At 49.9% G+C, this 21,157-nt stretch overlaps 3 protein-coding genes across 30 annotated transcripts in view; 2 read left to right on the top strand and 1 right to left on the bottom strand.

Annotated features, from left to right (window-relative positions):
* R3HDM2 (R3H domain containing 2) overlaps positions 1 to 1,610 on the bottom strand; it is a 124,348-nt gene extending 122,738 nt beyond the window's left edge. For 12 of the 28 annotated variants that reach the window (XM_023643863.2, XM_070271780.1, XM_023643860.2 and 9 more), the window contains exon 1: positions 1,287 to 1,600. The gene's annotated coding sequence lies outside the window, so the exon portion shown is untranslated. Of the gene's footprint in view, positions 1 to 1,286 lie in introns of all 28 variants that reach the window. The other 16 variants (XM_070271771.1, XM_070271763.1, XM_070271751.1 and 13 more) reach the window with 12 other exon arrangements.
* Positions 1,611 to 4,723: 3,113 nt separating this feature from the next.
* INHBC (inhibin subunit beta C) lies at positions 4,724 to 15,029 on the top strand. Its single transcript, XM_001488583.4, has 2 exons — positions 4,724 to 5,289; positions 12,180 to 15,029. Exons 1-2 carry the CDS (start codon positions 4,977 to 4,979, stop codon positions 12,920 to 12,922), a joined length of 1,056 nt encoding a protein of 351 aa, XP_001488633.1. The 5' UTR covers positions 4,724 to 4,976; the 3' UTR covers positions 12,923 to 15,029.
* Positions 15,030 to 17,151: 2,122 nt separating this feature from the next.
* Positions 17,152 to 19,726, top strand: INHBE (inhibin subunit beta E). The gene is made up of 2 exons (XM_001488790.5): positions 17,152 to 17,740; positions 17,999 to 19,726. Exons 1-2 carry the CDS (start codon positions 17,443 to 17,445, stop codon positions 18,754 to 18,756), a joined length of 1,056 nt encoding a protein of 351 aa, XP_001488840.1. The 5' UTR covers positions 17,152 to 17,442; the 3' UTR covers positions 18,757 to 19,726.
* The last annotated feature ends 1,431 nt before the right edge of the window (positions 19,727 to 21,157 follow it).

Below are 21,157 nucleotides of genomic sequence, written 5' to 3' on the forward strand. Positions count from 1 at the left end.
CTTCCCATTAAAAAATATCAGGCACCCTGTTTTTATTTACAAATTTTTTAAATTTTGCTTTAAACTGTGGCGGTCTACCATATGGATCATATAGTGGACACAAAGACAACTGGAACCACAACTCTGAAATTTAACTTGTGCCCACAGTTGATCACACCTCAGGGAAGGTTCAGTTTCCTCAACCCTGTAGAGAACAGCAACAGGGGAAGAAAAACACAACCAAAGAGTGAACTGAATTAACCTAACCTACCACTTTCCACCACTATTTAAACCATTTTTGTCTTGCTGCTCCAGGCTCCACGAAGGGGAACGAAAAAAAAAGGAAATATTGGAGGAAAAGAGAAAAAAAAGAAAAAAGAAAAAAACGCATTAGGAAGAAAAAGGAGCCACAAGCAATTAACTGAAACGTCAATTTGCCTATCCAAAAATACAATAAAATGCCAAGAATTTGTGATATTCCTAAAGTGGAACCTGTCACCTCCCTCCTCCCCAGTCTCCATGTTGCCTCACCAACATCAGACAGGACTCAGGCTTCTCAATTTTAGTTAAGTCTATTTGAAAAAAAATATATACAAGGACATTCATCCGACTGGGATTTGAGTTTAAATTTCCCCTTCTCCAGTTCAATGAACTTCTGGGGCTATTATTCGGTCATTTCTCATCATTATCCAAGATCAATTCCCTTTGAGTGAATGAATATTCTGTGGAGTTGCTAAGCTCATGGTCATAAATGTTGAAAGATGTGGGCTCCACAGGAAACCAAAATTGGGAAGAGTTTTCAGAGGCTCCAGAACGAGTTACGAGCACAGTGTAGGCCCAACTTTTAAGCTCCAGCAACATCTCCCTGTATGTTCCAACTCCATCCCCGTCCCCTAATAAACTCGACCACCGGCTCGATGTGAAGCACTCCAACACCTCTCCCTCCCAATTCTCCGCCGCTCAAAGGGGAGCGGAGCCCCAAGAAACGCATGGGGCTAGTCACCCCCAGGCACTCCAAGGGCGCCACACGTCTCAGGGCCCCCAGCACAGGCCACAGGTGGCGCCGCCCCCGCCCGCCGCCCCGCGCCCCCCGCGGCTCGCCTGCGCTCCCCGCGCGCACTCGGGGCGTCTCTGGCCTCGGGCCGTCCTTCACGGGAGGCTCCGGCCGCGACCCACCGCCCCGGGGCCCGGGCAGCTGCAGCGCGGGGAGCCCAGGCCGGGGGCCTCCGCCCGCCCGCGCGGCCGCCACGCCCCCTCCCCACGGGCCGCCCGCGCCGCCCGCCCCCTCGGCCCGGAGGTGGCCTCACCTCACGCGGGCCGCCGCGGGGAGGGCGCCCGCGTCTCCGCCCGCCGCCCGGGCCCACGGCCGCTCGGCTGCGGCTCGGCCCCGACGGCCGGCGGCGGCGCGCTTCAGGGGGCGGGCTCTTCTCAGCAGGGGTTTCCCCGGGGCCCCGGGCGGGGGAGCAGGGGGGGCTGGGGCGGGGGAGGGGAAAGGGGCTTGGGAAGGAGGGGGGAGAGGGGGAGACAAGGGGGGAACCAAACCCGGAAAGGGAGAAAAGGGGGGAGGGGGAAAATCAGAAGGGGAAGAAAGGCCCCGAGTCCGCCCCCCGCTGCGGCCTGCGCGCTACGTCACCACGTCCGGCGGAGTCGTCAGCGCGTCCTGCGCCCCGTGCGTCTCTGTTTCCTGTGTGCCTCTCTCACGCCGGCAGACGCCCCCTGCCTGCTCACCCACCGCTGGCGCTCAGGCGCGCGCTCTTGTCCAACACACGCGCACGTGCAGCCGCGCTCGCTCACTCTCTCGCTCGCTCGCTCCCTTCACGTTGTCCGCCTCAAGCCGCCAGCCTAGATCCACTGCGATCCTCAGTGCACCGTAACCCGTCAAGCCCGTCATTCCCCCTAGAGTTAAACATAATACTAACTGCGAAGTAATTTAAATTTACAGAACACTTTCAAAATAGCCTTTCACTTAGGACAGTAACTCCTGCACCCAAAAGAGCATATATGCAATAAATATTCGCAGTATAAATGGACAAAGATCATGTGGTAGGTAAATGTACGTTTTTTTCCAGATGTAAAAATGTGACTCTAAATAAAGCAGGTTTAAGTCTATCCTCTTAAAATCACTTCTTACCACTACCCCCCTCTAAGATAGAGTTCTTTTTCTTGAGTCATCTCAACTTTACAACCTCCCCCATTCTGTCCGTTCTAGGCAGAATCAATTTAGTTATTGATTATGTGTATTTGGATCATTTACTGACCAACTCCCTCAGAGAAGCGTTGTAGTCTTACACGGATAGAATTCAACGGTTAAGTATTTGCTATGCGACAAAAACTGCGGCAGGCAAAAATAATAATCAAATCATTCTAGTACAATCTAAGTGCTGTAATGGAGAGGTGCTCAATGTGCTATGGAAACACAAGAAGGAGAAATTAGTTCTCAGAGGTAAGGGAGATTGAGTAAACTACGGAGGAGCCACAGGTGAAATTTCAGCTAACCTTGAAGAACACAAGTAGGAGTTCATCAGAGAGGCAAGAATAGAGATTCCCGCAAAGTCACAGAGGTATGAAATTCTTCCTTCCTTCAAGGATCAGCAAGTTCCAGGTTTTCAAGTTGGAGGCAGGGGGTAGTGATGGCCAGGAGGAAATATTAGCTAATATTATATTATGTATGTATGATATAGAATATGGAACATTCTACATCTATTATTTCAATTTGGTCCTCAAAATAATAGGTACTGTTGTTACACCCATTTTGTAGATAAGGAAACCTGAGGGACTAAAGGCCTAGATTTTGAACTGAGACAGTTTATCTTCAGAGCCTACTCTTAATCATTACATTATTAGAAATGTAGCTGGAAAGGGCAGGTTACAAAGGACAGAGTAGAACAGTCAGGTCTTCCTGGGACAAATGCAGTAACTGAAGAACAGCTAAGGCAGAAACATGAGGCATCCACCCCTAAGAGAAGCCTTCCTCTGCTTCTCCCCCTTTTGCTCACCTCTCATTCCCCCAACTATTTTCCAGAGAGAAGGGGAGCAGCTGAAGTCATCCTAGGATTTGAGGGAGCCTGGGAACTACATACTGTAGTCAAGACGTGAAGCAAATAGCAATATAACTACCTCCCCCAATTCAAGATAAGGTTATCATCCAAGAAAGAAATTAGGACTATTAAAATGTTGGAGATGAGATCAGTCCCTGTAGACTGGGGTGGGGAGTGACTGCTAATGGTGCAGGGTTTCTTTTGGGGGTAATGAAAATGTTCTTAAGTTAGATAGTGGTTATGGTTGCATAACTCCATGAATGAACTAAAAACCACTGAAGTTATACACTCTAAAGGGTGAATTTTATGTTATGTGAATTATATCTAGATAAAACTGTTATTTTTGAAGTAAATAAATGAATTTATACTAGAAACTAATAAATCTACCTCTATCCCAGCCCTTAAAAAAAATAAGAAAAAAAAAATCAGCCTCTATAGAAGAGAGCTAAGAAACTGTGACATAAAGACCCAATCAAGGGGCTGGCCCTGTGACGCAGCGGTTAAGTGCGCACGTTCCACTTCAGCAGCCTGCGGTTTGCCGGTTCGGATCCTGGGTGCGGACGTGGCACTGCTTGGCAAAAAGCTGTGCTGTGGTAGGCGTCCCACGTATAAAGTAGAGGAAGATGGGCACGGATGTTAGCTCAGGGCCAGTCTTCCTCAGCAAAAAGAGGAGGATTGACAATAGTTAGCTCAGGGCTAATCTTCCTCAAAAAAAAAAAAAAAAAATCCAATCAAGATGACTTGAATATGCCTTCTGAGAAGGAGGCTAGATTGTAACATTGATTCATTCAATAAATATATTTTAAGCACTTATAGATGAGGCACTGTGTGCAATGCTGGGGATATAATATTAAGAAGCAGAGATGACTTCTAAGTGACTGCACTACAGATGGTGACTGGGGGTGTGGCATCTAGGAAAGGATAGTCCAGAAGGGCAAATATTGGCAGAATTTCTTCAGTACCTATAGAGGTGAGAGTACTCTGGCCCACAAACAAACCAATGTAGCAGGAATAATAATAAACTTTTGTTAAGCACTTACTATGTGCCGGCCACAGTGAGTGCTTTACAAAATTATTTAAATCTCAAAACTCTGAGATAATCATTGTAGATCTATAATCCCATATTCAAAATCCATAGGGCCAGACGTGTTTCAGAATTCAGAAAATTTCAAGTTTTAGAAAAGTAAAATACTACGTATGCTGTATATTATATAACATCCTCAGGAGTAGTATCCCATAATCAAATAATTAATATTTCTGCAGTAAGAATCTATAAATAGTCTCAGTACTATTTTTTAAAAAACCGTAAATGAACTCACTTCTGTTCAGGTCAGGTTTAGCCACCACATGAGTCGCCCAAAAAAGTGTATGGATTACAGAGTTTTTTTGGATTTTGGAATCATGGATGATGACTTTTCCCATTTGTCCGTGAAGAAACTGAAGCAAGAGAGGTCAAGTAACTTGCCCAGAGTCACACAACTAATAAAAAGAGGAGACAGACTTTAATCTTTAAAAAATCTCTTTAAAAAAAACCCTAAAAACTCTGATGTCCCCTGCCCCCTACCCTACTTCCCAGCAAGGCCATGGATCTGAAGAGCTATTTCATCTCTAACCTTTGTCCCCAGGCCTGGCAGCTCACATGAGTAACCCCCTGTCTCCCAACACTGGCCCAGGGACATTTCTTTCCCCAAACAAACCAGCCTCGCCTCACATCCCCCACTCTGTACTTTCACTCACTGTGTGTTGGCAGCTTCTGTCAAGTTCTACCTGTAACTGACTTCATCTCTCAAATCAGATTTTTGGCTGCTCTATCCCCTGCAACAAGGAGTTGTGCCAGCTGGACACACTCTCCTTCCGGGGCCCCGGGCAGCCAGGACGGAGCCCACACCACAGCTGTTGAGACCCTCATCCCCGGGTTTACTGCTCTGTTTGTGTCGCTCAAGGAGGGTCTCCCTGGCAATGATCTCCTCAATGCTCCTGGCTTTCCTTTTCCTGGCTCCGGCCACAGTGGCCACTTCCAGAGCTGACGGTCAGTGTCTGGCATGTGCGGGGCCCACTTTGGACCTGGAGAGCCAGCGGGAACTGCTTCTGGACCTGGCCAAGAGAAATATCTTGGACAAGCTGCACCTCAGCCAGCGCCCAACACTGAGCCGGCCTGTGTCCAGGGCTGCTCTGAGGACCGTGCTGCAGCGCCTCCACGGGCCCCCACAGGGGGTGCTTCCTGAGGCTGACAGGGGGCAGGAATATGAGATCATCAGCTTTGCTCAGACAGGTGGGTTCCTGACCTCTCGAGGGAAAGAAAAGTTTCCTCCCCAGCCTAACCCCTGACTCCCTCCCCCAACCCATCCCAACTCTTGCCTCCCACGGCCTGTCCTCTCCTACTCCCAGGCTCCCACCCCAAGGCTCTCTCTGTAGTTCAGACTTGGCCAGTGGCTGGCTGTTGGGAAGTGGGTAAATTTCATTTCTTTTGAGGCTGCCTGCCCCCATCGCCTCTGGCTCCTCTCTCTGCAGGCACCACAAACTTCCACAGGCTGTGATGTGAGCTCATCCACCTCCTGGGCCTGGACCCAAGGGCTGGGAGCTGGGGAGTGTGTCCTTTCTCTGGCCCCAGGATCCAGCCTCTCCAACCCCACCCCCACATGCCTCATTTGGGTAAAAGGGCAATAAGCAAAACACCGGGACTGCACTACTTCTCCACCCTGCCCCTGCCCTCTGCCTTTATACTCAGGTCCCCACATCAGAACAGGGTCAAAATGGGTCTCAGAAAGGTTGATAAAGGATAGAGGATAGAGAAGAAGAGAGAGTTACTTCCATAGAGGGGAGAGGAGGTGGAGAATTTAGTGGGCAGCTGGAGGAAGATCAAGAATTCAGAGACAGGACCCTAGAAAGAGAACAGAGGGTAGTCTCTCTGGCCTCTGAGTTCCTTCCAAGCTCTTACTTAGGCCTGGAAGGCCCTTCCCATTCCTGGCCCCTTTCCCCTGGTCTGCATCTACTCCCCTCTGCATCCAAGCACTTCCATCCTTAGAAAACCCACCCTGACCTGAGGTCAGGTCAGGTCCTGAGGAGCTCCCTCTCTGTCGGCCCCCACACCCTCACCCAGGACTCTACATATGGAATTGCCTGTTTCTAGGTTTTCTATGAAGTGTGTCTTCCTATAGAATGTCAATCCCTTGAGGCCAGAACTGTCATTTATTCCTCATGTTATCACCAGAGGCTGGTGCATAGTAGAAATAACTAACACTTATACAATGTTTACTGTGTTCTAAGCCTTTTACTTAGACTAACTCCTTGAGATCCTCACAACAACACAGTGAGGCAAGTACTGTTACCCCCATTTTAAAGGTGATGAAACTGAGGCACAAAGAGGTTGAGTAACTTGCTCAAGCTCACATGACTGGTAAGTAGTGGAGCCAGACAGCTTAGCTCTGGAATCCATGACCTTGACCACTATACCACTCTGCCTCTTGCGAACATAGTAGTTGCTCTGTAAACATTGGTTGCATTAAACAACCAAGCCACGCTGTAGGTCAGCTTGACCACAGTCTAGAGTCCCCAGTGACGATGAGACCCTAGTCTAGTTCAAAGCGGGGTTTCTGCTCATGATTAAGAACGCAAACTCTGGAGCCAGATAGCCTGGACTCAAATCCTTGCTCAGCCACTTATTCTGCGTGACCTGGGTTGTTAATAGTCAGTTTTCTCATTTGTAAAATGGGGATGATGAAAAGATAGTTGATAGAATTAAATGAGCTGATACAGGTAATGTATTTAGAAGGCTAAGGTGGGAGGGAGCAGGAAATAGAAGACTCAGCTCCTGCCCAAGAGGGGTTCAGTTGCTGCTGCTGAGAATAAATTAATTAGAATATAAGGCAGAAGGAAATAAAGGCTAGACGAAGGCACAAGAGCCTGCTGGGCCAAGAATAATTCACTGGGACCTGGTGAGACAGGCAAGTCTTTCAGAAGAAGATTGCAAATGGGCTGGCATTGTAGAGTAAGTTTGACTTCAATGGGTAGAGAATGGTAAACAGCAACCTAAACAGAGGGAAAAACAGAAGTAAAAGGCTGAAGGGGTAGACTGCATTTGGAGTTGAAAAAGAGTTTGGAGCAGGTGGACAGATGGCCGTGAACCATGAGTCCCTTGAACAAGGTTGTTTTTTTTTTCACCTTTGTATCCCTGACGCTTAGCCCAGTTCCTGGTACAATGTGACAGTAATGATGGTTACCAGGTACTTAGTGTACTTGCTTCATATCGTTTGATCCTCACAACCGCCCCGTAAAGTAGACTTTATTATTCCCATCCTATCAATGCAGAAACTGAGACTCAAAGATAATTTACATGGCCAAGGTCTTACAGCTTGCAAGGGGCAGAATTCAAACACAGTCCTCTCTGACTTCAAAGTCTATGTACTTTCTACATATTTGCTAATCAATGAGTGAATACAACATGCAGGTTGGAGGGGGCCTGGCCTGAGACGAAGTTTGGAAGTGAGAATGACTGATGCCTGGATTCCACCTTTTACATTTAAATATTTTATTTGAAGTTTTCATTCCAATTTAAAGTATCATCTACACCATACTGTGAGAGAAAGATCTGAGAATTGTTCTTGCTGGAGATATGAAAAGAGAGAGAGCTTGGGGCTCTGGGGAAGCTATGGTGGGGGCCGTCAGTGGAGTCCTGGAACTGGCTCCCGCTGGCTCCTGAGAGCTGACTGTGAACATTTCTCAACTCCATATCCAGTGTCATCACACTGATAGTTTGAAATCAGCCGTGGTGGGAGAATTTATACCAGAGAATGCTATAAATCAGGGTTTTTTTCCTCTGGAATCTAGTTGTAAAACATTTACCAGCACACCACCACCTGTGACCTAAAAATACAAGTTATCTGCCTCCCACGCACCTAAACCGCAAGGCTGAGACGGGGACTTGATGACCGTAACAGATATTCCTGTTCAAATGGGGGATGGGAGAGCAGGAGACACAGAGCGGTCATTGATCCGTGGAAATTCTGATGTCCAGCCAGGCGTATGTCTCAGTTGACCTCAAATCCAGAATTCCCTTGGTTAGGACCTGGTTCTGCTCCCTAGTAGGATTTTCCTCTCCTCTTAAGGAGTGCCCACCACTGCTCTCCTTGGCTTCTAGATCCACTTTCTCAGCCCTTGGCTCCACCCTCTGAGATGTTTTTCTTTTTAATTAGTAAATGACCTTTGTTTGCGGCTGAGTGGTTTTCTCAACCTGCTTCCTGTCCAAAGAAGTTGGGGGCCCAGAGACCTCTTTTCATTTTGAACCATCTCTTTCCCTTTTAGTCCAAACTGGTGCTATATTTCACTATTCAAGTTCTCTTTAAAACTCTGTGGGCCTTCTAAATAATAGATTGTAGTCTACTTAGTTAGATGAAAGGCACTCCCCTCTACCAAGACAGGCCCCTGCTTAGGTTACAAGTCAGAGTGTTGTGGAACAACACTCTGAAGATTCTCAGAAGCCCCTTGGTCTAGCTGAGAGGGTCTACAGAACATCATCTTAAACTTTAGATTGTAACAGAGGGCCTTACAGCTGACCTTTTATTTGTTTTGATCTTCACTCCAAGGCTATTTTACTAGCAGTGCCCTGGATTTGATTTTTGCCCTGAAACCATTTCTTACTTTGAGAACCTTTTGTCGGACAGAGAAAGGGATGAAAATATATTTTATTGTTCAATCTAGCAAGTCCTGTTGGAAACATTTTCTCTAAATTCTGCTTGAAAATTGAACAGTTCCTTTTTTAGTTCTTCTCACTCCTGAAATGCCTTATCATAGGCAGCTAAAATAAGCCGATTGGCACTTTCAGCATTCTGCCTGGAAATATCTTTAGCTAAATTCACAACTTTGTTAGATACCCTTCCTAGCTTCCAAGTTACCACGGACGATAGCCAATACATAACACAGGTTCCCCTTTCTCCAGCTTCCAATAGCAATTTCCTCACTGTTCGTCCTGCCTTCACTAACAATTTCCTCACCATCCTTCCAACCTCTGCCTGCCACCCAGTCCCAAAGCCAATGCTGCACATTTTAGGTCTTTGTTATGGAGCACCCAACTTCTGTTACTAATTTCTGTTTCAGTTATCCATTAATAAAACAAATCAGCCCAAACATAGAGGCTTAAGACAAAAAATTCAATATTTATCATAATTTTGTGGTTTGACTGGCTTATCTAGATAGTTCTTCTGCTCCATGAGGTGTAGCTGAGGTCACTCATGCGCCTGCATTCAGCCAGGTGCACATATAGGGCTAGAACATCTAAGATGGTCTCTGATCCTCCAAAGTCTCTTGCTACCTGGCTTCTCATCATTCAGTAGTCTAGCCCAAGTGTCTTTAAAGCATGGTGGCTGGCTTCCAAGAGGACAAAGTTTCAAGGTGTAAGTACTTATCAAGCGTCTGCTTCCACCATTTGCCTATGTCTCCTTGGCCAAATCAAGTCACATGACCAAACCCAGAGTTAATATGGAAAGAGACTGCACAAAGCCATAAATACTGGGAGGTTCTGTTCACTGGGGGGCCCACAATGTAGTAGTCTACCACAGCCCCTGCTGGTCATGTGTCTGCCTGCCATAACCAGTGACTTAAGAGGTTCTAACTGTGGGGTGCTTAGTGACCTAGCACAAAAAGATTAATTGGGCCAATCAGACTCTTCTTCTAGGATCTTGGAACTAGGACACTGGAAGATCAACTCACTTAGCTAGGATTAGCTGAGGAAAAGTAGACTCCAGAGCTGGGGCCACCATTTTGGGACCTGAGGAAGCTCACAAGGAGGCAGAAGAAGTAGATCCTCAGAGAAGAGAGAAGAATGGAGTAGACTTACCTAGAGAGACTGAGATGAGAGAGATCACGTTGGCTCTGAGAGCTGTCGAGAGTATCTTTATTCCTGACTTTCTAATTCACATGAAGCTTAGTTGAACTTTATTTTCTGCCCTTTTATGCCCATGAGAGTATTGATGGAATTCCATAATAAAGCACCCTTTACTTGAAAAAGGAAAATAAGGGTAGCTGAGGCCAACTCATGATGGGCATTTAACTGCTTCCTAAAAGAGTTTGGACTTTAGTCATCAATAAGGTTTTTGAGGCCATGAATTTTATGATCTAGTCAAGTTTTGGGAAAATAATTCTGGTGTCAGTGTAAAATAAGAGTTAAAGAAATGAGAGACCATTCATCCAACAAATTTTTATTGAGTGCCTGCTATGTACTGGGTACTGGAGATACAATAGAGAACCAAACAGGTGTCTCTGCCTTCATAGAGTTTACATTCTAGCTGGGGTGGGTGGGAAGAAGCACACAGTAAACAAATGAACAAAACCCCAAGATGATTACAGAGAGTGACAGAAGCTATAAACACAGTTAAGCAGGACAATGTATTAGAGAGATGGAGGTAGAGTTGAAGGCTCCTTTAGATAGGTTGGTCAGGGAAGCCTCTCTGAGAAGGAGACATTTGAGCCATATGCCAAAAAGGAACCAGTCAATTCAAAGATCATGGAAAGGCAGTCCAGGCGGTGGGAATAGCAAGTGCAAAGGCCAGGAGGTGGGTTCATGTTTGGTGAGTTCAAGGAACAGAAAAAGGCCAGTATAGATAGAATATAATCATTAAATGACAGAATGCCTGATCATACAAGTTTGCTATGTTAAGGAGTTTAGATTTTATTCAAATAGCAATGGGAAGGCTTTGAAGGGTTTTAAACTGAGAGATTAAGCTGATCAGATTTATGTAATAAAATGATCACTCTGGCTGATGTGTGGAGAATTGTTTGGGGGACAAGAGTGGATCACTTGGGAAGCTATGGTCATAATTCAAGAAAAAGATGATTGTGGGTTGAACTAATATACAGTAGAGGAGGTGGGGACAAGTGAACTTATGTTATGAATTGGAGGTAGAGTTGACAGATCTTGCAGATAATTTCAAAGAAGGGGATGAGGGCAATTAAGGTTTTGGCTTAAGCAGTGCATTTCCAGGGAAGGGCAAGGTTTGGGTTGGGGGGATAAATCTAAAGTTCATCTTTGAACATAAAAAGCTTGAGATATCATTGGATATCCAAGTGGAATATCAGAGCAGCAGCTGGATATACAACCCCAAGGCTCAAGAGATCAGGGCCAGGGATATATATCTGGGCATCATCAGCATATAGAAGGAACTGAAAGCCATGAGAATTGATGAGATTGTTCTGGGAGAGAGTATAGATAGAGACGAGAAGGGACCTCAGGACCTCCAACATTTAGGGGTCAGGTAGAGGAAGGGGAGCTGTCAGCAAGAGACCAAGATGGAGTGGCCAGAGTCACAAAAGCCAAGAGAAGGAAATATTTCAAAAAGGCTGGGAATGGTTAAGTGTGTCAAACACTGCTTAAAGGTCAAGTAAGATGAATATAAAGAGAGGAAACCATTGCATTTGGCAGTGTGGAAGGTAATGGTGATCCTGACAAGAGCAATTTCAGTGGAGTGGAAGGGATAGAAACCCAGTGAAAGTGTTTCAATGGGGCAGGTGAGGAATGAAGAGGGGAAATTGGGCAGTAGTAATAGGGATAGGAAAAAATGCATAGCATTAGAACCATTGTAGTGAGGGACTGGATGTGGGGAGTGAGGGGGATGATCACAGGGTTTCTTGAGGTGATAAGGAGGGTCGTGGTGCCACCAATTTTAAGAACAGAAAGAGAGATATATAGGAAGGAAAATAATGATTTTTACTTGGGACCAATTGATTTTAATGTGATGGCAAGACATACATGTGGCAAAATTAAGCAGTTATAAGTTTAGGCCTGAAGCTTGATGGCTCCCAAATCTGTATGTCCAGTCCTGAGGTGCAAAATGGCCTGAACTAGACGTACAGATTTTGGAATCACCAGCATAAAGATTGTGTTGGCTGACCATGAGTGTGGGTAAGAGCTCCCTTCAGTGTAGAGTAAAAGGAAACGAAAGTCAAGGACAAACTTTGGAGAACTCTAGCATTGAAGGGCTGGTCAGAGAAAGAAAAGCCAGCAAAGAAAATCAAGGAAGAATCATAAGTCATGGAAGCCAAGAGAGAAAAGACTTTCAAGAAGGAAAATGCCAAGTGCTGCAGAGAGTTCAAGGATGCTGAGAATAGAGAGGTAGCTGGTGGAACTGACACTCAGAAGGCTGCAATGATTGGGGCTTCTTGTGTTCACAGGCCTCTCCAACGTCAACCAGACTCGTCTTGATTTCTACTTCTCTGATAGAACTGCTGGTGGCATGGAGATTCAGCAGGCCAGCCTCATGTTCTTTGTGCAGCTCCCTCCCAATACCACCCAGACTATGAAGGTGAGGATCCTTGTGCCAGGGCCACATGACACCAACCTCACCTTGGCCACTCAGCACCTGCTGGAGGTGGATGCCAGTGGCTGGCACCAGCTCCTCCTGGGGCCTGAAGCTCAAGCTGCATGCAGCCAGAGGCACCTGACCCTAGAGCTGGTACCTGAAGGCCAGGTAGCCCAGAGCTCAGTCATCCTGGGTGGGGCTGCCCATAGGCCTTTTGTGGCAGCCCGGGTGAGAGTTGGCGGCAAGCACCGGGTTCGCCGGCGAGGCATCAACTGCCAGGGTGGGTCCAGGATGTGCTGTCGACAAGAGTTCTTTGTGGACTTCCGTGAGATTGGCTGGCACGACTGGATCATCCAGCCTGAGGGCTACGCAATGAACTTCTGCACAGGGCAGTGTCCACTGCATGTGGCAGGCATGCCTGGCATTGCTGCCTCCTTTCACACTACAGTGTTCAATCTTCTCAAGGCCAACACAGCTGCAGGTGCCACTGGAGGGGGCTCATGCTGTGTGCCCACAACTCGGCGCCCCCTGTCTCTGCTCTACTATGACAGGGACAGCAACATTGTCAAGACTGACATACCTGATATGGTGGTAGAGACCTGTGGGTGCAGTTAGTCCGTGTGTGGTGTGGGCAGCCCAAGGTGGGGCACACAAACATGCCCTCACAGAGGTGTCCTTCCCTGAGAGGAGAGAGTGACCCCACTGCTGCCTCTGAGGAGGAGGACTCCCTCTTCCTGAGAAACCTATGGAAATGATCCCAACTTTGACGTGAGGAGATCTTCATCTAAGAGAGTCACTGTACCGTCTTCATGACCACCAGCCTCTCTCCTAGGACATAGTCCAACTAGCTCCACGTGCTCAACCGCCACCCCAGGGACTCTGATCCACCTGCAACCATGAGCAATGCCATCGGGTTCCCAGGCAAAGACACCCACAGCCTGCCCTTAATCTACCCCGTAATAATCCTCTATGCCTCGCTGCCCTTCCCATTCCACCGCCCCCACTCCGGGATGAGCTGACCTGGCCTCTTCCCTTGATTGTCAGGATCTCCAGAGAGCCCCTTCCTTGGATTCACCAGAGATCACATCACTGTTTTCCAGAGTGAGGCTTGCTCCTCTCTGTGTCTTGAGCCCCTTTCCTTCTTACCGGCCCAGCTGGGCTGCTAAGGCCCTCTCAGCATACCCTCATCCATTCTCTGTCCTTCTCTGCCCTGCTCTGTCCCCTCGGGGGCTGACTGACCTGAGCTCCTTTGGCCTCTGGCTTCCTGCTGAGTTTGACTAAGGGGAGACACAGGCAGGAGATCACAGGACAGGAGGAGATAGAGGTCAGGGTATTTCTTATTCCTGCTCCCTCTGCTTAGGTGACATAGTTCTGAGTGATGGTGGCTGTGGCCATGTCCTGACAGCTTCTGTCTGGCTCCCTGCTTCCAGGGCTTGAGCTCTGCTAGATTCTGATATCGCTAGGGGCTTATAATGGCTTTCCACTCTTGCTAGTCCCTGGGTGCTTCAGCATCCCCCTTTCGTTCCCTTAACCCTGCCCATACCTCTGCACAGGAGTTCGTCATTAAGTCTTCTTTGGGATGCAAACACTGACAGCTGAATGGGTCTTTTGTCTCCTGCCCGGACTCTGACTGACTCCATAGGTGACACAGAGCCTGCCTCTCCTGCCTTGCCGACCTCTGCTCTCTCCTCACACAGGCTCCTCAGGGCTGAGCTACTGTGTCCATCCCACACTTCGTGTCTCTTCCTTCCCCAGACTGCCTCCTCTTCTTTCGTAGGCCCCCTGCTCCCTCCCAGAACCATCTTTGCTGCTCTTACAGCTAATAAAGACCTGGGTTTTACCTGCTCCTCTCCTCCCTCTGTACTCACTCCAAGAAATGAGACAGATCGCTGCTCAATCAGCAAGTTGGCCAACAACCTGTGGGCACACACCTGGTGGGAGGCAGAGGCATGGCTCAGAGCTGGCTGCCTTCCCTCACCGACCCCCAGGGCTCCATCCAGGAGTCCTGTCTGGAAGCTGGAACTGGCCAAGGGCCACTTGAGCGGGACAGGAAGAAGAAAAGGAAGGCTGGGGATGAGGTGAGGGAGGCATTCACTCTGAGACTGGGGCCTCTCTGGACCTTTACCCTTCTTCCTCCACCATCTCCTCCCTTTGGTTGGACAGCCCTGAACCATGAGGTCGATATTGTCTGTAGCCCAAGGCCTAGTTTGCGCAAAACCCATGTGTTCTGTGGGTAATGTAATGTCTGTGTTTGCTTAGCTTATAACCCCTCCTACAAGGGCCTGAGGTCCTGGATTAGGAACCCAAGAGGAGAAAGTCTGAAGGGGACCTTCTGAGGGCTGCAAAGCTGAACTGTGGGGCTTCCTGAGCACCCAATGGGAGTTATCCCACCTTTGACTTGAGGAGATCTTCATCTAAGGACATCCTTGGGTGCCTCTCCCTCCCACTTCCACCAGTGTCTACCCCTCACCCATTCCACCCCTCTCCCAGATCTAACCTTCCTCCCTCCAACTACAGCTTCATTCCCCAGGGCCAAGACTAAGGTGAAATGAAGTGAGGCACCCACCTAGGGGGCAAAATCTTAAGGGGGGGGGTGCCAAAAAATTCATCAATGAAAATAAATAATATCTTAATGTAATATTTTAAAAACATCAAAATGAATGCCAAAAGATCCATGATGAACAAAATAGTAAATTTTAAAATAAACGCAAAATCGATACTATTCCCTTTCTTTTTTGGCTCTGCTTTTGTAAAAAGGGGAAAAAGTGGGTTTATCTTCTTCCAAACCTTTTTTTCCGGATCCCCCTGGTCCCTAACCCTAGACTCTGTCAGGCTTTTCTCCTTTGGGCAAGATCATCATTCAGGCTGCTTCTACTTCCTTCCCCAGCTCCAAGCGTGCACTACCCCCAGCCCCCAACCAGGTTGGTGGTGGGGCGGGCCTGTGAGGCAGATGGCTGGGGTATTTATAACCCGGGAGCACTTCTTGGGGAAAGTGACTAAGATGCTAAGAGCATATTTATAGCTGGGTTCTGACGTAAGTGTCAGCGGGGAGGTAGGGCCAGGCACAGCAGCAAGAGGGTAGGAAGGGCTGAAAATTGGGGCCACCTGACAGAGAGGGAAGGGGAGAGGTGGGGTCAGTGACTCCTACAGCTACTTCTTGCTGCTTCGCTTGACTCTGTCTCCTGGCACCAACAGGTAAGCCCTCTGAGACAGCACCATGGGCAGAAACTTCTGCTTTGAAGTTCTACAGTCCAGATCACGGAGGGTAGAGGACTGTCACTCACCAGCCCCGGCCAACAGAGAGGGATCTGGGAGCTGGGGAGAGTGCTGGACAGTGGGGATTGAATGTGTTTCAGGACCTGGGGAGAAATGCAGGGTGGACAGGAGGGTCTAAAAGTCTCATTGTTCCTTCTCACTCCTCTCTACCCCTTGGTACCTTGAGTTTCCAGGAAGAACCTGGCACCTATCACCAAGCTCCCTAGCCCCATTGCCCCAGTATCAGTGTGATGAGGTCCAAAACCAAAGGTAGCCATGATGTGGTTCCTGATGACAGCCTCTGCTCTCTGGAGAGACCACGGGGACCAGCTCTGTGTCTCCTGTTGGAGAGGCAGGGTCCCCAGAGTGAGAGACTGGGAAGTGCTCTGCATCTCTCCACTCCTAGAGCAGCACCTTCCTTGGGAAGCTGGTCAGCGCTAAGGGTGATGTTGTCCAGTGGCTCGGCACTGCCACATGGTGGACACTGGAGGTACTGAGGCCCATCCCCCAAAGCAACACCTTCCTCCCGCTGGTGACAGATCTAGTAGTCTCTCTTGACAATCCCCACGGGCTAAATAGGGGGAAGATGAATAAAATGGAGTGGGGACACACTGCCAAGTCACACTCGCTTCCTCCGAGCTTCCTGAAGCAATTGGGACATAAGGAGAAAGGCCCTGGGCCTCCCATGTAAGTCAGTGAGGAAGGGTGGTAAGGAGGGCTGGGATTGGAACTAAAGCTGCTGCACTCTCCTTGCTTTGCTCTTAAAAGCCCTTAAACCTCCCATTTCCCAGCCCCATTAATAGAAGCTTGGCACCAGTTCTAGGATGCCTCAAATTTAGGCAACACTCACAGTACCCTGCAAGAGAACCAGCAGCCAGGGACAGGCCCTCCCAAGTCCCATGCCCGCTGCCAGCTGCGGTGGACTCTGCCCTGTTGTAAGATTGCATCACCCCACTCCCACCTCTCTGGGTTTCCTGAGACATCAGAGTAACATGCCACCCCCCCTCCCCACCATGCCCTCCTCCACGTTGTGCTCCAGTCCAACTGGACTCTGAGCGGCCAGCACAGGCAGGGTCAGGGGGTGACTTCTGTGCCCTGTTGCACGGTCACCTTGGCCTGGGCAAGAGGACTCCGTTCCTCCCACCCCCCCAGCCTCTCTACCCTGTTCCAGCCTCTTTGCTAGAAGTAAAGACATCAGAGTTCTCCTTCCGACTCAGAGACCCCAGAGAAATAACCACTGGAACTCACAGCTGCCTCATGGAAACTGCTGCAGCAGAGGTGGCTGGGCAAGCTAGAAAGACTGGGGTCTGGGAGGAAATTGCTGGCCCCACCTTGCTCATATGGAGTTCCCTCCCCCGAATCCCAGACCTTGGGGCCTGAGCATGTGAAATCATCCTCTTTCTTGCATCATGTGTGTCCACACTACCCCCCCCACCCCCATACCCCTACCTGAAGCTCAGTGACCAGGGCCAGATGGTGAAACCCGAGCTCCAGGGGGGGACCTCCACCCCCTGCAGGGACCTGATGGGCAGCACAGCTGGCCAATCCCGAGGCTCAGAGGGTAGGTCACCGGCTGACCACTAGGTGAGGGAGCCCCAAGCTGCTGGCTCTAAAGAGGCCTCAGTCAGTAACCAGACATGAGCTGTGAGGGTCAAACTGGCCGACTGCGCTAAACACAGCTACCCAGCGGACCATCCACTTCCTGCCTTCCTGAGTCCCAGGCAACAGAAGACAGGTGGCTCTACCCTTGGCCAAGGGTAGGTGTGGCACTGCTGTCTGCTGCTGCTGTGCCCTCGTTGGCCTCTACGCAATACGACTCAACAGAAGGAGCAACTGCCATCTGAGGCTCCCAACCCGACCCAGGGCCATCTGCCAGGAGCATGGAGCTCCCTGATGTCCAGCTCCAGCTGGTGCTGCTGTGGGCATTGGTGTGGGCACAGGGGGCAGGGTCTGTGTGTCCCTCCTGTGGGGGCCCCACACTAGCACCTCAAGCAGAACGAGCCCTGGTCCTGGAGCTAGCCAAGCAGCAAATCCTGGAAGGGCTGCACCTGACCAGTCGTCCCAGAATAACTCATCCTCCATCCCAGGCTGCGCTGACCAGAGCCCTCCGGAGACTACAGCCAGGAAGTGCGGCTCCAGCGAATGGGGAGGAGGTCATCAGCTTTGCTACCATCACAGGTAGGTGAGAGAGAGATAGGCAGAGGGCAGATGGGGGGAAAAGGAGGCAGAAGGGGAGACTGATAAAAGGCAGAGGGAGCGGAGTGTGGGAGGAGGAGGCAGAGATGGGGCAGGGACCGGTTGCGGAGGACGCGAAGGGGTCCCTGTTTCTTCTAAAGGTGGGTGCTATGGAGAGCAGTGGGCAGGGCTTGCAGGGGTCTCAGAGGAGAGCTTCATCTCTGCTCACATTCCTCAGTACCTTCTCCATCTTTCTGGCAGACTCCTCCACTTCCACCTGCAGCTCCGTGCTCACTTTTCACCTGTCCGCTCCTCGGTCCCACCACCTGGAGCATGCTCGCCTCTGGCTGCACGCGCTCCCCACCCTTCCTGGCGCTCTTTACCTGAGGATCTTCCAATGCGGCCCCAGGAGGAGGCGCCAAGGGTCCCGCGCCCTCCTAGCTGAGCACCAAATGAAAACCCCGGGCTGGCACGCCCTGACTCTGCCCTCTAGTGGCTTGAGGGGTGAGGAGTCTGGTGTCCTGAAACTCCAACTAGACTGCAGACCCCTAGAAGACAACAGCACAGCTGCCCGACAGCCTCGCCAGCTCTTGGACATGGTGGGAGACCGGCGGCCCTTCCTGGAGCTTAAGATCCGGCCCAGTGAGCCTGGAGCAGGCCGGGCCAGGAGGAGGACCCCCACCTGTGAGCCTGAGACCCCCTTATGTTGCAGGCGAGACCATTATGTAGACTTTCAGGAGCTGGGATGGCGGGACTGGATCCTGCAGCCCGAGGGGTACCAGCTGAATTACTGCAGTGGCCAGTGCCCCCCACACCTGGCTGGCAGCCCGGGCATTGCTGCCTCCTTCCATTCTGCTGTCTTCAGCCTCCTCAAGGCCAACAACCCTTGGCCCTTGGGTAACTCCTGCTGCGTCCCTACTGCCCGAAGACCTCTCTCTCTCCTCTATCTCGACCGTGATGGCAATGTGGTCAAGACAGATGTGCCAGACATGGTGGTGGAGGCCTGTGGCTGCAGCTAGCAAGAGGACCTGGGGGTTTGGAGCAAAGAGATCACGTCAGGGGTTCCCAGGCAAAGGGCATCTGTGGCTGGAGGCATCAGATTTCTGATCCACAGCCCCACCCAATGGGCCACCTGGCAGTATGACTGGGTTGACCTCTATGGGACCCAGATGGGCATCTTCTTGTCCAGACTCCAGCCTATTCCAGGCTGGTTGATGTGTGGGGAGATAGGGAAAGTGTGTCCTCTAAAGGAGTCTACCCAGAAAGTGTGATTTCCTACCCTAGGCCCTATGAGAAGATGGCAGAGGCGAGGGGGGGGGAGGGGAGGGAAGGAGAAGGCAGAGAAAAATGACTTAGTCTCTCTCAAGATGAGAAAGTCCTCAAGTGAGGGAAGGAGGAAGCAGACAGAGGACCCAGCAGGCTTGGAGCAGGGGAAACAAGCTGGCCAAGGGTGGGGACTGTGGAAGTGCTTTAAGGGAGGGTCAAGAGGGAAAAGGGCAAGGGACTGAGGGAAGATCTTTAGGAGAGCCCCAGAAATGGGAGTCAGGAGAGAAGGGTGCTGAGCCTGAGAAGTTCCCTGGTTTTCCCTGGGAGGCAGGACCCACTGGGGAGACAAACATTTCGACTTTCCTAATAAAAACGAAGGGAAAAAAATCAACAAGTGTGAGTCATAAAGAAAGGCTGGGGTGAGGGTCCAGAGCAACGGTTCTCAAGGTGTGGTCTGGGGACCCCTGGGAGGTCCCTGAGGCCCTTTCAGGGCTGTCCACAAGGTCAAAACTATTTTCACAGTAATACTAAGATGTTATTTGCCTTTTTAATTTTCATTATCTCCAAAGCATAAAGTGGAGTTTTCCAGAGGCTGCGTGACATGTGATTACATCATCTTTCTGCCATCATTGTTAATGGGATATGTGCTTGTGTTACAAATGTTTTTTCAGTTTTAATTTCTAATATGGTAAATTGATATAAACCACATAAACAAAAGCTCAATAATGTTTATTTATTTATTTTTTAAGTATGCTTTTTTGGTGAGGAAGATTGGCCCTGAGCTAACATCTGTTGCCAATATTCCTCTTTTTTTTTTCTCTCCCCAAAGCCCCAGTACATAGTTGTATATCCCAGTTGTAGGTCATTCTAGTTCTTCTATGTCTGATGTCGCCTTGGCATGGCCTGATGAGTGGTGTGTAAGTCCGTGCCCAGGAGCCAAACCTGGGAACCTCGGGCTACAGAAGCGAAACGTGCAAACTTAACCACTTGGCCACCAGCCGGCCTCCTAGCTCAATAATTTTTGAGTGTAAAAGGGTCTTGAAACCAAAATGTTTGAGAATCTCTGATCTAGAGACCTGGGTGGGGTGGATAAAGCAGTGTGCTGTAAAAGAGCTGGCCTGAAAGAAGGTGCTGGCACCGGAGCATGTGTAGGGTCCCTTCTCCAGTGACCACTGGTCTTGTCTTACCCTCTAAGCATAACCGGTGTCTGGGTCAGTCAAGTGGGGGTGGGAGGGTCAAATAGGGTTCCTCATCTGCAATCCCCCCGGCCCCCCCTCATTACTACCTGTATTTGTAGGGCCTCAGACTTCTTCCTAACTTCACTTTTTCCCTGGACCTTCAGACTGCAGAGTGAACTTACTGACCCTCCAGGCCCAAGAAGGTAGTTCTTGGAAGCAGAGCTAGGGTGTGGGAGGTCTGTCTGAGGGATGACAGAAAAGGAAGGGACTCCTTTCCCCCACCACGCTTTCTCCCCTTTCTCATAAAGAAAGGTCAGAGAGACTAAAATAGCTGCCCCTTCCCCGGCATCTGGTCACCATGGCAACACAAATCCAAAGGCACAGGGCACTCCCCTCTCAGTTAGGCACTACCGCTCTGCACTAGCAGCATCTGCCGGCGTGCCCTCCGTTTCTCTGGGCTCATACAAGCCCCTCCCTGGGTTTCTAACTAGGCTTTGGTTGGGGCATCCTGTTAAGTCTCCTACAGGCTCCCCCAGTCTCTGCCTCCAATGACTCCGAGAGGGTGTCATGTGCCAGAAAGGCCAGCAGAGGGAGCAGACAGGCTTGAGGAGCCGAAAGAGAGCGAGCAGCGCAGAGGTGCGGAGGTGGCCGCAGTCTCCAGAACTTCGAGAAGGAGAACGGAGGTTCTCGGGGAACAGGACAACAGTGCTTCAGTCCCAGGGTTCCTCAGTAACTTAGTGAACACATACCCTGCACCCAGAGCCTCAGCCACCTGCTCCTCTCTTTTATGCTCCATAGACCCCTCATCTTCTGCGCAGGGCCCCCAACCCCAACTCTTTCCCAACCCTGCTTCCACCAGACCCCAACTCTGTCCCAACCCCTTCATGTTCCATCCAAGGGGTGAAACCGGCAGATAAACTACGGGGTGGCGGAATGCTCAGTTAGCACCAACCAAAGTCGATGACCCTACCTCCAA

Source organism: Equus caballus, chromosome 6 (assembly GCF_041296265.1).
Source record: "Equus caballus isolate H_3958 breed thoroughbred chromosome 6, TB-T2T, whole genome shotgun sequence".
Taxonomy (NCBI): Eukaryota; Metazoa; Chordata; class Mammalia; order Perissodactyla; family Equidae; genus Equus; species Equus caballus.

What these genes read in the sequence shown, in the direction of transcription:
- INHBC (XM_001488583.4), top strand. Translation starts at nt 4,977, where the DNA reads ATGATCTCCTCAATGCTCCTGGCTTTCCTTTTCCTGGCTCCGGCCACA. An exon ending in CATCAGCTTTGCTCAGACAG is followed by an intron (nt 5,290 to 12,179) that starts GTGGGTTCCTGA and finishes TTGTGTTCACAG; the next exon opens with GCCTCTCCAACGTCAACCAG.
- INHBE (XM_001488790.5), top strand. Translation starts at nt 17,443, where the DNA reads ATGGAGCTCCCTGATGTCCAGCTCCAGCTGGTGCTGCTGTGGGCATTG. An exon ending in CAGCTTTGCTACCATCACAG is followed by an intron (nt 17,741 to 17,998) that starts GTAGGTGAGAGA and finishes TCTTTCTGGCAG; the next exon opens with ACTCCTCCACTTCCACCTGC.